The 16,054-nt window shown below is 34.6% G+C and overlaps 1 protein-coding gene across 1 annotated transcript; it reads left to right on the forward strand.

Moving 5' to 3' along the window:
• Nucleotides 1-381: 381 nt before the first annotated feature.
• LOC136226727 (protein MICRORCHIDIA 6-like) lies at nucleotides 382-16,036 on the forward strand. The gene is made up of 20 exons (XM_066015368.1): nucleotides 382-745; nucleotides 2,190-2,515; nucleotides 3,336-3,410; nucleotides 3,519-3,553; nucleotides 4,194-4,272; nucleotides 4,367-4,456; nucleotides 4,533-4,608; nucleotides 6,470-6,548; nucleotides 7,051-7,185; nucleotides 10,713-10,811; nucleotides 10,902-11,006; nucleotides 11,116-11,262; nucleotides 12,053-12,145; nucleotides 12,772-12,823; nucleotides 12,903-13,014; nucleotides 14,019-14,182; nucleotides 14,319-14,431; nucleotides 14,912-14,976; nucleotides 15,091-15,133; nucleotides 15,635-16,036. Exons 2-20 carry the CDS (start codon nucleotides 2,215-2,217, stop codon nucleotides 15,734-15,736), a joined length of 1,965 nt encoding a protein of 654 aa, XP_065871440.1. The 5' UTR covers nucleotides 382-745; nucleotides 2,190-2,214; the 3' UTR covers nucleotides 15,737-16,036.
• Nucleotides 16,037-16,054: the final 18 nt, after the last annotated feature.

A 16,054-nucleotide genomic window follows, 5' to 3' on the forward strand; every position in this document is an offset into this window, starting at 1 on the left:
ACAATATTGTAATTTTTATGTTATTTAAGTGTTTGTGGGTCCCAAATTTTAATTAAAATTGGTCAACATTCACGTTTGACCATTAGTGACCGGTAAAACGTACTAAATTGTCCAGTCATCGTTAATTCATGTATATTTTCGTAACAAAATGTAATTCAGATACCAAAGTGTGAATTGTAGTATAATTCAGATACTATTGATGTAATTTACCCTTTATTCCTACAATCTATATGAAACAATTGGTCTATATACGAGTTCTTAAAAGTTGTATTATGTACAAAGAATTTGTAAATCCAATGAATTTTCATCCAAAACAGGTTAAGGAAATAACATATCAGTGTTTATGCCATTTTTAAATTGTTTTCTCTTTTATATATTGAACAGAGTTTGGAGTAAAAATAAATGGATGAGTTGGACGTGGCCTAGCAGGAAAAAGACCAACCAGTCCTTGCAAGCCCAACCAATCGGAATCACAAATTCAAAGAACACACTGCCGCCGAAAATCATGACGGGAAGCAAATCATCCGGCAACCAGCGAAGTTGACAATACTGCTAGATATTGCCACCAAAAATCGAGTAGCGGCAGGAAAAGGAATTCGAGCAGATAGAGTGAACAGAGGAACGTATCAGATAGAGAATCCCACCGGAAGAAAACGAGAAGTAAATTGAGAATCCTACCGGAAAGAACAAGCCGCCGGTGCTACTGTAATAGAGAGGCAGCAACTCGAGTGCGCCGTTACTCCAGGTGAAGTTAAACCCTAATTTCCATGGGCTCTGATACTATGGTAAATCAGAGGCAATGGGAAAATTGTAGTACATTTCTGTTAGGAAAATGCATGCATATGGAAAGTAAAGAAATAGGCATAAATCCAAGTTATTTACCTAAGCTATCTATAACTGTAGAATCTGTAACAATTTACAGCAGGTTTTCTTAACACTATTTCTTAAAACAAGTTCAATCTCTGATACTTCTCTCCCACTTTCTGCACCGAGTCTAGATTGAACAACCATGGCGCGAGCACATAAAGTTTAGGGTTTTGATAGAATAAGGCGAATTCACTCTTAACATTAGATTTTGAGGAATTATTATATTCCAATTTACAAATTGGAACCATTGTACACTTTGAAAAACAGATTATTGAATTATTAAAGATCCAAAAATTAATTGTGACTTCACATTTATGAATGATTTAATATGAACACTAGTTCACATACATGTTCAACACTTGATCAAAATATTCTCCTAATAGGCTTATTTTGATTGAGAGTTTGAAGGTAAGTGTTTTTTGGGCTTTTGAGCTAGTTCCTATAGTAAATATCTAGTATCATAATAAACTATTGGACTTATTTATGAGAATGGTAGACTGATGCCTATTGAAAAATAGAGGTGGGAGATTGCTATTGTTTGGGTATATGCATAAGTGCATTTCCACGTAAAGTGAAGACCGTCAGAGTTATCTGTTATCTTAGATAAAGAGGTGAAAGGTACCTTTAGAGTGAGTAACTGTTAACAAAAGATCTAATGGCTCTAGTTAGGTTGTTTGGACAAGGCGTTCCAGAACATAATGAAGTGTAGGCAAATGATGTTTAAGGACTTGGAGCATCTCCAAGAGACTCTTAATTCACTATCTAAAAATAATATAAACAATTGACTCTTAATGATTTCAGCGGTGATTAATACAAATCATCTCCAACAATACTCATCATATTTACTCCTTATTTATTATTTTATTATTAAAATTATTAATTATCGTTATATTTATCAATAGAGAGAGGAAAGAGACTCTTCAATAATAAATTATTAATAAAAATTGAGATAGGGAGGCACTAAGAACTCTGTTAATAGAGAGGATGGAGAGGCTCTTAGTGATTTGAGGACCCACTAAGAGGCGGTTGGAGTTGATTTTTAACTCTCTCTCCTCAAATTTTAACTTAAGAGACAAATTAAGAGGCTGTTGGAGATGGTCTTAGTACACATATTTTGGGATTAAGATTCAGTTGGGTACTAAGTGTGTATTGAGCTATGGTTTTATCATGTCTTTTTTGGCTTTGAATATTGGGTTCTAGGATTCATTGTTTGAATGGTTATTATTAAACGTGACACTAATTTTAAATATGATAATGTTAGTTTTATATTCATTGCAATATATTCCTTTAAGCAACATTATATAGATATTGTACTTGTGTAGTGATACTAGGCTTTGAAAATCTGAAATGAAAGCTGTTAAATTGGAGTCGGAGGGTGGGCTTGAAAAGAAAAAAATTGAGAATGTCTCACTAGCCAAGCATCAAAGGTCCATGGTCCAACCTGGAAGACAAGAATTTGAAGAAAATAGATGCTCAGCAACTTGGAGTACTTGCCAGAGTGGCTCCAGCATATTGGAGCAAGGGCAATCTCCAGTGGATGACACTGGCATTTCTTCTGCAACAACAATATGTCCAGCGCCACTTTGTCGTCAATTTTGGAAAGCTGGGAACTACAATGATGCTATTGGTTCCAAGGTCAACCTTCAAAGTATGTATTCCATCTTTATGTTCTACACAATTGAAAATATTATGCTGTAGGTCAATTGAACTAATCTAAGTTGTGGCATGTCGAGTTCTAGAATTGGCTTGAAGCAAAAATAAAGCTTAACTCTAGGAGTGACTTAGTATAAATTTGCATTTGTACTATGTGTGATAAGATTTTGGCAAAACACAATGTTCGTCCCTGTACATGGTTCTATGTGTACATCATTTGGTTTCTGAACTACAATTTGGTCAATTTTTAGTCCAGACACTTTTCGATTTGGTAACAAATGGTTCATACCAAATGGGGCATACTAAATGACTCACTTGATCTTTAATGGAAATTAATTATATAAAAAGCAATTGCTTGCAGCATTTTACCAAAAACTTTGCTTTTTACTGTTAGGCATCAAATATTAGTTGCCATTAACCGAAATTGGGTAATATTATTGGCTATAGGCTATAAAATTAACAAATTTAAGTCTTATTGAACCTTTTTTTTTTTTTTTGCATTAAGTGATAAGCTCATTAATTAACAGGCAATTAACTGAACTGGATGAGTATTTAATAATATAATGTCCAAATGGCTTCTGAGCAGTTTGGCTTGTTTTCAATCTTAAGGATCATCAAAATAATTGGTTTCGACAAACTAATGTCTATTGAAAAACGATACGAGTTTTTCGAGTTATATTTTTCTTTGGTTTCCAATGATAAACCTTGTGGAATTCATATGGATTGTGAATATTTATTGATGCTTGATCTATTGTTTTATGGATTTTTTTTCTCTTGGAAGTATGAAATAGTTTCTTTACTTTTGGGGATGACAGATGGCAAAAATTACCTCCATGTCCACCCTATGTTTCTTCATTCAAATGCCACATCACATAAATGGGCCTTTGGTGGTATGTATAAATGCTGTTGATTTTGGTTCCATTTTGTGTATTTTCTTGATGATAAGTTGAACTTGCTACTATTGTATTAATTATTTTTCTTATGCACTATGTTTGCAGCAATAGCAGAATTGCTTGATAATGCAGTTGATGAGGTAACTCTTCACCTCCCCCCACCCCCAACCTACAAGACTGTAGGGAATATCTTTTTGTAAAAAAAAAAAAAAAAAGCTATGAAGGAGAATTCTAAAGTCAACAGTTTAAATCCTAAAGTAAATGAAATAATGTTATTGATTTTGAAATGCATGCATTCCAGTATCTAGTAAAGTGTAACCATAGTCATATGTGATTGTGATTTTAGAATCTAGTTGATCATTAATATATTATGATGTATAACGGTCACTATTGGGGTTAAGAAGCATGTTTACAAATTTTGATGTTCTTATAAAGGTGCTGATATACATCTGAGTGTGAGTAGTTTCATTAATTTTCTATATTTGGAATGTTCAAGCAATGGTCTGGGTCTATAATTTTTATTTAACCATTTTTTTTCTTCAAAATTAGAATAGTCATACAAATTAGACATTTTATGGATTTAATCTGAGACTGCAGTAGCCGTTCTTACATAATTTGGTTACAATATATGATGTTTCACTATATATTATGCTAACTGATTGATTATGATGTTTCATCTGTTTATATGTGGCTATCATCAGCTAATGTCTTTGCTATCCATTTAACTTTTCATTTCCCTATCCATTTACCTTTTCATTTCCCTATTTTTTCATTGGATAGATCCAAAATGGAGCCACTTTTGTCGTTGTAGATAAAACTTCAAATCCAAGAGATGAAAGTCCAGCATTGTTAATTCAAGGTATTTGTAAGTTTATCGTTGGATTACTGATATAAAATTTATTTAGTTAAGTAGATACCTAACTCTTGGTTCAAAACTCAACACTTGCATCTAGATGACGGTGGTGGAATGGATCCTGAAGCAATGCGACATTGTATGAGTTTCGGATATTCAGCTAAAAAGTCCAAATCAGCCATAGGACAATGTATGGATCTTTTTCATCCATTCTACAAGTTATATTGTCTTCTTTCATATTTATGGACTAATTGTTGGTCTTTCAGATGGTAATGGCTTTAAGACTAGCACCATGAGACTCGGGGGAGATGTAATTGTCTTCAGTCGCCACTTACACAATAGGTTTGGCTGCAATGCGGAATTCTCATGCTTTTTTTTATTTGAGTTTAGTTGTTTCTGGTTGCTATTTGGGCCATACAATTGTTTTATACATCTAGACTTGTGCCAATATCTTGTTACTGATTTTCATTCTTATTATTTATTTTAAATATAGGAAAATTTTGGATGGCAAATTTTTTTGGGGAATTCTCTTGTCAGTGGTTACTTTTTGAAAGTTCCTCATAATTCAATTTTTCCTTCATTCCTCATGTTTTTCTGGGTTCTTTAGATGTTGGGGTTTTTTTCATAATGGCTTGTTTTATATTTTTTTGGTTTCTTTCTGGCATTATGGATCATCTGGATGCAGCATAATGCCTGCACATTTAAGAGTTTATTTTGTCTTTTAATATTTCAAGGGACAAGGTGGTTGTTGTTGTTTTTATTTGTTTTTTTATGCTTTCTGTTTCTGGACTAGTAGAGCACTCAGCACTGCCTTCCAGTGTTATTAGTGTGTTTACTGTTTACATGCCATGATGCCATTACTTTGTCAGAGTTTTTGTTCTGTGTGCTGCTCGGATGAGAATGATACCTTGTTCCATATTTGTAATTATTCCTAACAAAAGAAATTCTATTATTCCTGCCTCTCTCTCTCTTCATAGTGCTTAATCTTATATTTTCAGAATTGATGAAAAAAAATTATTTTTAAGATATTTAACTCTGGAGAATCATACAGAAATTAGCTGTGTTTGTTATGAGAGAAATAGGGAGGGAAAGGAAGGAAATACGGGTGTATCTAGACACATGGGTACACCTTTCTTTCCATCCTCTCCCTCCCTACTTCCCTCAAAACAAACACACTATTAGTAATTTGTGGAACTGGAACAAATGTCAAAAGGAAAGATTTCAAAGCTAACTGATTTTGACTAGTCAATTTATGAAGTCAAGAGCAGATACATTTAAAATCTCAAGGCCAATTTGCAAGTATTTTGGAAGTGAAGAAGAAACTACAAATTACCATTATGCTCTAAGGTTATACACATACGTGTTGTTTGTGTGTGAGTGTGTAAACTGGAGGGTATTTTTGAGATGGGGGGTCTGACAGAAGGGCCACAAATGGACTATGAAAGACACAATTGTTAAGTTCAGGAATAAAAGTTTAACTTTATTTTACAAAATACCTCAATTTTGACCCCATTGTAGAAACTTTAACTCAAATTTACCCTCATATTGGAAAATAGCTCAATTTTACTATTTTATAAGTAAATGCTGATGAAAATTAGCCACCAAATTGGAAAAGGGTAAAATTGAGATAGGATTTTTACCATGGGGGAAAAATGGATTCATTTTGTATGATGAGGGTGAAATTGAACTTTCTCAATAAGCTTAGGGGCAAAATTGTCCCCCCTTATGTTTATGTAGTCGGTCATTTTAATTATTATTTTTTTTGCTTGCAACACTGGAGAAACTGAGTTTTTGGAAATGTTGCTCCGAGTTTAATCTTTTTCGGGCAATGGCTCTAGATGGATCTTTGAAGAAGCAACAACAGAAAATTTTAATGCTTCTATGTCCTTGATTTTCTGTCAAGCTAAGAAGCAAATTGCAATACCTTGCATGCATGCATGGGTTATACTGTCTTATGGAATGTTCTGTGCAAGGAAATTTTGTGACTCTCGAACATAACATTGTTTTTGGTATGAGGTCTGCCCTTAATATCCATCATTGCCGAAAATTCTATGTCACTCTGCTTGACATTTTTGTTTCCAATAAGTACTTCTGTGCATAGTTCAACAACAAATTGTTCTCAAGTTTTCTTGTGGTATTTGGTAACGTTGAGCAACATGAGGCCGATTAAGCTTCTTACCTTGTTGGTTTCTGAAATGAACAGGGTGTGTACTCAAAGCATTGGTCTTCTCTCATATACATTTTTATCGCGAACAGGCTATGACAGGATAGTAGTGCCAATGGTGAGTTTCATTTCATACTAAGCATCAATTTGAATTCTAGTTCCTGCCATTTATTGACCTTCATGAATTTGATTTTACATTTTTTTAGTGGAGAAGCAGACGCTGCTGTTTGTATGCTAGTATCGTTGTATTTTCATTTATAGATGTTACAAGATAAGTCAATGTAATAAATGTATAGCATGGTTGTTGACTATAGGCTGCTACAAGACAACTATAGGTGGCTAGTAGGGCTACTATGTTTCCTTGATTTAAGGAGTGGTTTTAGGAATGTCTTGTATATATATGTGCGTAGTGCTCTTAAGTAAAACATATTCATTTAGGCTCTTAATCTACATGGTATCCCATGGATTTTCTCTCTATTTCCATGGTCTATAACAATAGAGTTACTATTTTAACATATTCATGTAGGCTCTTAATCTACATGGTATCCCATGGATTTTCTCTCTATTTCCATGGTCTATAACAATAGAGTTACTATTTTAAGAGCTTGTTCTGTTTGCAGGTGGATTATGAGTTTAATAGCGAAACTGGCAAATTTGAAATTTATCATCTCTCTGCAAAGGAGCATTTTAAGTCTAATCTTTCCATGCTGCTACAGTGGTCTCCATATTCAACAGAAGCAGAGCTTCTGCAACAAGTAAAGATTCTTCTTTTATTTTTCGCTTCTCCATCACCGCCATTTATCAGCTTACATTTTCTGCTCCTTCAGATATTCATTTTTGAAGTTTTCATTTATATTAGCACTTTTTTTTTTCTTGGTGAAATCAAGTCTCCGAGTTCTCTCTCAAAAAACAGGCCTGAGAATACACTTCGTATTTAGTGTTGATGCATGTTCTAGTTATGTGAAATGGTACTTTGCATTTCAGCAGAGATTGCCTTCAATGCAAGGAAAAATGATGATCAAGGATACTGATAGAGAACAGTATCCCATGGGTTTTTCCTATCTAAGACTAAGGGTCAAACTATGGCTCCCATTTAAAAATGATGATAACAACTATAATCAAGATCAAAAAAGAAATGTGAGCTATATTACTACTATATTCTTTTAACTCTTAGGCTAATGACATATTGAAATGAAATTCCTTATTTTGTGTGCTTGTAATGTAACCTTCAAGCTGATCAAGGATACTGATAGAGAACAGTTCAAACAAACACAAAGAGAAAGTAATGAACAGAAATTTCTTCTGCTTCCACAGGGCAACCCCTTCCAAAGCCTAAGCTAGGACCAACAGACTAATTTCTCCCACAAGCTGATTCCACTAGCTAGACTCTCACTCACATATTTATAACCAAACACCTCTCGAATAAACTCTAGATAAGCTAACAAGCCACATGTCCTTCTAATTCCTAATTTACCCTTTAGTCATGTTAAACCATGCTGAAGGTGCTTGTTCATTATAGAGCATGCCAAGACTTGATGCATCCAACCTGATAATTACAAACTACAATCATTATTAGAATAGAGTATCTTTTATTGACTTTCTTCATTAGAACCCTCTTCATCAAGAAATCAGTTCCTGTTATTTTATTCAGAGTATGAGCATCTTCACCCTCTCACATTAAAGTAACCTTGCTCGCCAGCCTCTTGCCAACTTCTTCACCACCTAAGCAATTTTGTCCGCCATTACTGTGATTTTGCACTTCACACCAATTAGGCCCATGTTTCCCTCCTCACTGTCGTCTTCATCCTCTACCAGCCTCAAGAACTTCACTTGTCCTTTTGAATGCTATGGTTGCAAATTATACTGATGCATATTGATCCATCTAGTTTTTCTTTCATCCATTTTTTTTATACCAGCTCTACGATCTGAACTATTGCGTGCATTTGAGTATAAATATTTAGGAGGGGTTCTCTTCAATAGAAGAGTTTGTAGCAGTTGTTATGGGTCCGCAAATAGGATCTCGTCACGGGTCTTTCCACCGCAAAGTCGAGTGCGGTCTTCTTATTCTTCTTACGGCCTTTGCTTGGAGTACCTATTTTTCACAATTTGGGAATGGTGGTTTTTTAATTAAAGAGATCACCAACTCTTCCTTAGGTATCTTCTCCAAGTAGGATTCTACCACTTAATAAATAAAAGTCCTAAGAAAACACTATCAGCTAAAGAATGCGAAACCTATCCTACAGCAACTATCAAACTAAAATAATAATTAAATAACATCCTAAAACCCTATCCTACAGCAAATGGAACTCCCTAAATAATAAAACTCCTAAATATTAAAGACTCTTAATTGATAAAAACTAAAAAATAAAACAATCGTAACAGCAATGAATTTATTTTTGACTGCATTTGCTTTGTGCTTTTGTTGGTTAAGCTGTTTCAAAACGTGATTATAAAAGTTGGCATCCACATGAAAACAAATGCAAGTCTGTGGCCCCAAGTCTTGATTAGGCTACACACACCCCTTATTATCCCAAATTGTGGCACCTCCTTGATGTAAAAACAACTCATCTTTTTCAATCTGCACAGCTCCTTTATACAGCTGCCACTGCTTAACATAGAGTCCACCCCCTGAACAGCCTTTACACTCCTTTGTTGTGAGGTGAGGAATTCCATGCGGTTTAGTTGTCCCTTATTTGGGAAGTTCAGAAACAGAGGTGACCAGCTGAGTTAGGTAGTCCCGAAATGTATTCCGCTTCCCATCAAATCATAGTTGTTGAAGGCGCGCCTGCGCAACGCTCAAGGTAGAGGCGAGATGCGTTTTAAAAGGCTCTCACCTTGTGTGCCTCGACTGGGCTTTGGAGCCTGAGTCAAGGCGTACCTCAGTAACATATACTGTTTTCACTATGCCTTTTCTTTTACTGTTTTGTGTAAAAGAAATGGTTGATTAATCTCAACCACTAATCTAATTTAAATAAACTTAATCAATCTTAACCCTTGATCTAAATAAGAATATCAAGAGAGGTAAATATAGAAATACTGTGACACATAGAAATAGAAGAACCTGCGACACATAGAAGACTGTGGAGAGGACAATATTAATCTTGAGGATGATTATTAGTTTTTTTTTTTGGGTATGTGTGTGTGTGCTCTTTTTGATTGACAATGAATGATCATTAGTTTAGTAGCACTAGTAAGGTACTTAGATTAAGACGTTAAGTATATGTTAATGTCTCTATGAAGGTGTTTTTGACATTTAGTAATTATGTTTTTATGTGGTTTTGTCTTGTTTGTGTGGTCATAATTGCGTTTTTTTGGTCTCTGCCTCGTGTTCTTCAGTGGCGCGCCTTGATCCTAGGCTCCAGGACCCCTTAGTGCCTTAGTGAAAACCAAAGTTTGGTAGTTCTTCTGTCTTTCTTGCGTATATTGTTATGATGATGAGGGCTCCTTAGAGAGAACCCTCTGACCTCTAAGCTAAGTAGAAGATAATTTAATAAACCTAAAAGCATATCCTTTGTTGAAGCTACAAGTTTTCAAGATTTGGCTGTTAGATTCAGCAGCAGCAGATCCGACTACTGTTGGTGCATAATAAGCACTTCCACTACCCAATTATTTAAAAAGAAAGAAGCTGCTATCAACAAAATGTCTCATCAAATAATCAGCTGTCTAGATTCAATATCTATGAGGACATTTCTTAAAGGTCCTTCATTTCTGCATTGTCTTTTGACAATTTGTTATTGAAAAAATTCGTCCAGTCTCTCCGACAAATTCAATGTGATTGTAGTTTCCTTGCCACTAAATTCAGAGCAGAGAAAATAGAGATTATGATTTAAATTGTTTAGACATAGTATACAATCAAGTTGCCGATGCACTTTTTTTTTGCTAATGATATATTCCATATAATGCGAGAAATGTCTTCAGAAATTGTGAACGGAAAAAATTTGTGGATCTTGACTGCCTTGAAACCTTAAGGTGCCTTGGAGATCACAATGTCCTAATCCTAGTCATTGTGTCCATTCTAATCCTTGTGCTAAACAAAGTTGGTATATAATCTCTGGGCTTTTTCCATAGACAACCACATGGAGACCTTTTTTTAGTTCAATTCATGCACAAAAACAAGGAAAAAAAAAGAAAACAAAAATGGGACGTCATGTGTGTCCATAGAAACAAAAAGAGGTGACCAGAACATTGAAGTCCTTTTGAGAAATCTTCGATTGTTTGCATTTAGTATGTTTTTCTTGTTTTGTTAGTCACCTAATGTTCTTAAAACATAATTTGATTTCAGTTTGATGACGTTGGACCGAATGGCACAAAAGTTATTATCTATAATTTATGGCTTAGTGATGATGGAAATGCAGAGCTGGATTTCGACACAGATACTGAGGTTGAAACTGGTGTTGTCTGTTTATTTTTCTCCCTTCATTTTTAGTAGTATTATTCTGAATGAGTTGGTTTATCATGGGTTTGGTTGCAGGATATTCGTATCAGTGGGGATATAAAAAAAACAGTAGGAAATAGTGCTGCTTCGAAGACACTTAATGAACAGCACATATCTAACCGATTACACTACTCTCTCAGAGTAAGTTACAATGACAACTTGACAATGCTCCTTTGCTTGTGTATGCTCATGTGCTTCTACTCATGCATGTACATGCTACTAATTTTATTTATTTTTTTATGCTTTGTAGGTATATCTGTCTATATTGTACCTGCGGATACCTGAAAGTTTCAGAATAATATTGCGTGGACGACTCATTGAGCAACATAATCTTGCTAATGATCTGAAATTTCAAGAATTCATCTTATATAAACCTCAATGTGGTGGAGTTAAAGAGGTTATTTTAGTTGGTTGCTTTCAAGCTATGCCAGACATGAATTGTTAGAATGTGCAAATACCCAACATAAGTTAAAACTTAAAAGAATTGTGCAAATAACTTTTTCTAGATTTCAACATCTTCCTCTTCATATTCACAAAAAGAAAAAAAAAAAATTGATATCATGTATTTATACTTATTTTGTAGCTTTAGTAAATGAGTATTTGTGTTAATTATGGATGATAAGTTAAATTAAAGGCTTAATACCTCCGCCGCCCCCTGACCTTGTCCAGTTTTGTCATTTAGCTCCATCTACTTAGTGGCCAACCTATCAGCCCCCTCAACTCAAAAATTGTCATACATTTGGCCCCTTTTGTGCCTACATGTCATTGAGTACACCTCCCATGACACCTTCAACATCCATTCTAATACACCTTCTGCATACTGATGTGAAGAACTCTTCCTTCATTGCTTTGAAACAGACATAAAAACCCAAGGGGAATGAAGTGTTATATAGATGAGTTGAGGGGGCTAATCAATACCATGTAGGCACACAAAGGGGCACGAAGTGTTACATTTGTTGAGTTGAGGGGGCTGATAGGTTGGCCACTAAGTAGATGGAGCTAAATGACAAAATGGGACAAGTTCAGGGGGCGGCGGAGGTATTAAGCCTAAATTAAATATTGTGGTTGGTAGTGCTTCAGTATTTCCTTTAAAGTGGGGGTTGGCTATACAAGCTTATCTTTACCTAGCTTTAACATAGCCTTTTGCTGAATCTTCCTCTGTGATTTTCTGGTTTTTTTTTATGCAGGGTCAGGTGATAACTACAATTGGGTTTTTAAAAGAAGCTCCACAAGTACACGTTCATGGTTTCAATATTTACCATAAGAATCGCTTAATACTGGTGAGGTTCCCTTTCTCTGCACCTTATTTGTCAAGTCTATCTTAATCAAAGATAGTTCTATATATATCCCTACTTTAAGTGTTGGTTTGTACCTTGTAGTCCTTTTGCATGCATTTGGTTTGCCAGATGTTATACAGTGGCTCAAAACTTGTGTTCTGAAATTTTATTGGTGTACAAATTCTTTTTGATTCCTTGTATTAAGAAAGAACACCGCTACTATTTTAATCTGACATTTCATGGAGGATGTGCACGCATGTGAGTTAAGGCACATGCTGGCTTTTCGTTCAGATGTCCGTAGGCATGCACATCAGTTTGTATTGAGGATGTTATGCTGCAGTAGAAACATCATTCATTCTTGGACTGGGATATTTAAGAAATGAAATCAATATGCTAAGCATTTTTTTTACCGGTCATTGAGCTAGATTATTTATTTATTTGAACTTTTCATGGTTCATGGAGCATATATGACGCTCATTCCTTTTCTTTCCCTCCCTTCCCTTTTATCTGTACCCTGCCACCATACAGCGACTTAGTATAGATGTAACTTCGGTTTCCGCAACTAAATGCTTTTTCTTGATCAATTGTTTTAAACTTCTGACCTATGCCTCCTTCCTCTCTTGTTGCAGCCATTCTGGCCAGTTGTTAGCTACGGAGACAGCAGGGGTAGGGGAGTGGTTGGTGAGAAGCAGCTTAAACTTTACTAATTTTTATGATTTTGAGGTAGGATATACGCTTGACGATTTTAATGGTCTTTTAGGTGTTCTGGAAGCAAATTTTATTGAACCCACACATAACAAACAAGAGTTTGAGAGAACTTCCCTTTTCCAGAAGCTTGAAGTTCGGTTGAAGGAAATGACATGGGAGTACTGGTAAAATTTTACAAATTAAAAAAAAAAGCAATCTTTAATTGATTTCTCTGCAAGTATTCTCTAAATTAATTTGGGTGGGGCTAATTATTATTCAGGTTTAACTAATTATTGATTAAACTTGATAGATTTTGGCTAATTCTGTTTAAACTAGGTCTGGTATTTTTTAGATAGTAGCCCTATTGATCTCTTCTTATATTTTGCTTAACTGAAAAATTCATGTTCAATTCCTAAAATATGCTGTCCACAAAAGCAGGAATTTCACATGCACCTTAATGAGCAAGTGAATTTGCTCATTCCCCGTTAGATATAGGCTTAGGATTCTAATAAGCCTAGATCTAACGGTGAATGAGCAAATTCTACATGCTCATTAAGGTGCATGTGATCAAGACTGCCAGAAAAGGTAGTTCACTTTCAGGCTTTACGTAGTTATAAAAGACCTAGTTTATTAGGATAGTTTAAGGATAGACTTTTATACATAATTTTCCCCTGCTTAAACTTGATACTCATTGGTAGTTTTCAGTTCCTAGTATAAGTTAATAATTGTTTTCGTATTTTCCTAATCACAATATAGAGTAAATAGGGACATATTTTAGAAACTGAAAGATAAATTGTTTAGAAAAGGAAAGTGGACTATAATTTGGACAGACCAAAGTAGAAATATGGACTACTTTTTTTTTTTTGGAACTGGTGAAGTATTATTTTTGGGCCAAAATACAAAGGTGTTATAATCTGAAAACTGATTAAAATCAGCAGAATGGAATTAGTTTCTTTTGATTCAGTTATTGGAAGTGTTCTGTTGTTAACTTGATATTTTAATTTTTTTGAGCTGAATAAAACAGATTAACCCCATTGAAAGCCAACCCCAGATTTTTTGAGCTGAATAAAACAGATTAACCCCATTGAAAGCCAACCCCAGATTTTGGGGAACATTACAAGGATTAAATTTTACAGATGTAAATCATTGGGGTTAAATTTTACAGATGTAAATCATTGGACTTTGGCAGGGATTATCATTGTGGCTTAATTGGATATTTGGTAAAGAAAAAACATCCAATACTGGCGCCCAAACATAAGCCGTCCCTCAACATGCCAGATGTTAAAACAAAGCCTGTTAAGTTGAATCAGAATTCTCATGTTGTCCTTAGTGCAAAAGGATCAGATACTGAAGGTAGTATTTCCCTCTGAAAATTAGTAAAGTCTATTATCAGTCATTTCTTGGTCACATGCTTTGGCAAGACTACCATGTTTTTATTACTGGAATTTATTTATCTCTGCTTAGAAATGATACTCTCATATTGGGACAGGATTATGTACGAAAAGAAAAGGACATAATGATTTGGTGGAAGATGAGAGTCTTAAAAGGCAATCTTGCACTGGGCTCAATTCAGTTGTTGCAGGGCACAGTTTGGAAGCAGAGGTATACTTTTGGAACATGGAGCTCATGTCATGTATTATTAATTATTTATTGGTCAAGTGAACTATATCCCTCTCTCTCTATATATATGTATGTTTAAAAACTTTGACCTACAAATTGTATTTGCTCCTCTCTTTAACAATGATGATCTTAGTTCAAGGTGTAGTTGGAGAATATTAATTTTGGAAGATTGTAGCATATTTTTCTTTTTTGGTAAAAGAATGCTGTAGCATATTAGCATACAAATAAAAGATCAAATTCGATAATTGATACCGAGTTCAAACAACGGCACATGCACAAAGGCTTCTTTGCTGCCTTTTCCTTACCTTAGTTTATAGGCAGAAATGGTCTTAATGATGTCTTACCGTCTGACTGTTTCGTGCCTCTAGCTTGTATGGTGTAATTCTTATACTGGTTAAACTCACTTTAGTTTGCCTGTTATCATGTTCCTCTTATTAATAACTTCTTCCCCTTTTTGCATAGCCTGACATTACCTCAAATCCGGAGGCTGCAAAGTTGATGGAGGAAAACAAAAAAATCAAGGAAAAGTAAGTGTATAGGAGCTTATTTTATGCTACCTTCCTTCCGTACTTCCATCCATCCAAACATACACTTAGTATTTGCAGAATATACTCATGAAATTCCATGTACAATTTTTTCAGATGTGTAGAATTTGAGAGCAGGAAAGAAGAACTTGATTTGAAGGTATGTAGTACCAATCATCAACAGTCTCTGTATTTTCTGTTTGTTAAACCTATCACTTGCATGCCCATTACTATTCAACATAGTTGCTAAAGGCACGCCTGACCCTTTTGAATTATAATTATGGAAGAGTTAATTGTGAATTAGAAATTTATTTCATGCATTTTATGATTAAGATTGTTGTTATTTTAATATTTGTTACATTTTAGAAATGTTAATTGTTGTCATTTATAATTTTATATATTTTGTTTCCGTGCACCTTAAATAACTATGATGCTATTCAGCAATTAAGATGTTCTTGAAAATTCTGCAGATATCCGGCGAATTCTTTCTTTTTTACATATTAGCTTGTCATATGTAATTCTTGAATGCCTAGGCACCTATTTGAATGGCTCTGAACTGATGTGTAGCATGTGAAATATTTCTCATTCGGAAATTAACGTTGAAAATATTCTTTTAAATGAATGAATCAATCTAAGTGTAAAGATGATAAAATTGATGCAGGTAACAAAGCTGAAGAAGGAGGTAGCAGAAGCTCAAAGCGAGTATGAACGGCTTTTGGGTGAAGTATGTTTGCTGGATTCGATAAAGGATGAAAAAATGTAAATTTGTAGATGAGATCTGTAAAGTAGCGTTCTAATTCGTTCATTGATTTATAGAAATGCTGCTGCTGCTTTTTTGTTGTATGTTATCATCTCCTTGTAGTGTTTGTAGTATTTGTAGAAGAGGTCACACAGGTTGTACATGACATGACCCTTTTGTTTTGTTGTAGAACAGAAGAGGTCACACAGGTCGTTGTACATGACATGACCCTTTTGTTTTGTTGTATTTATATTTTGTAGGATCCTCAGTTGTAATTGAAAAGCAAATTTTGTTATGAATTTTAATAAAAAGGTTATTCAAAGATGTAGTTATTTGATTGTT

This window comes from Euphorbia lathyris, chromosome 4 (assembly GCF_963576675.1).
Source record: "Euphorbia lathyris chromosome 4, ddEupLath1.1, whole genome shotgun sequence".
In the NCBI taxonomy this organism is placed as follows: Eukaryota; Viridiplantae; Streptophyta; class Magnoliopsida; order Malpighiales; family Euphorbiaceae; genus Euphorbia; species Euphorbia lathyris.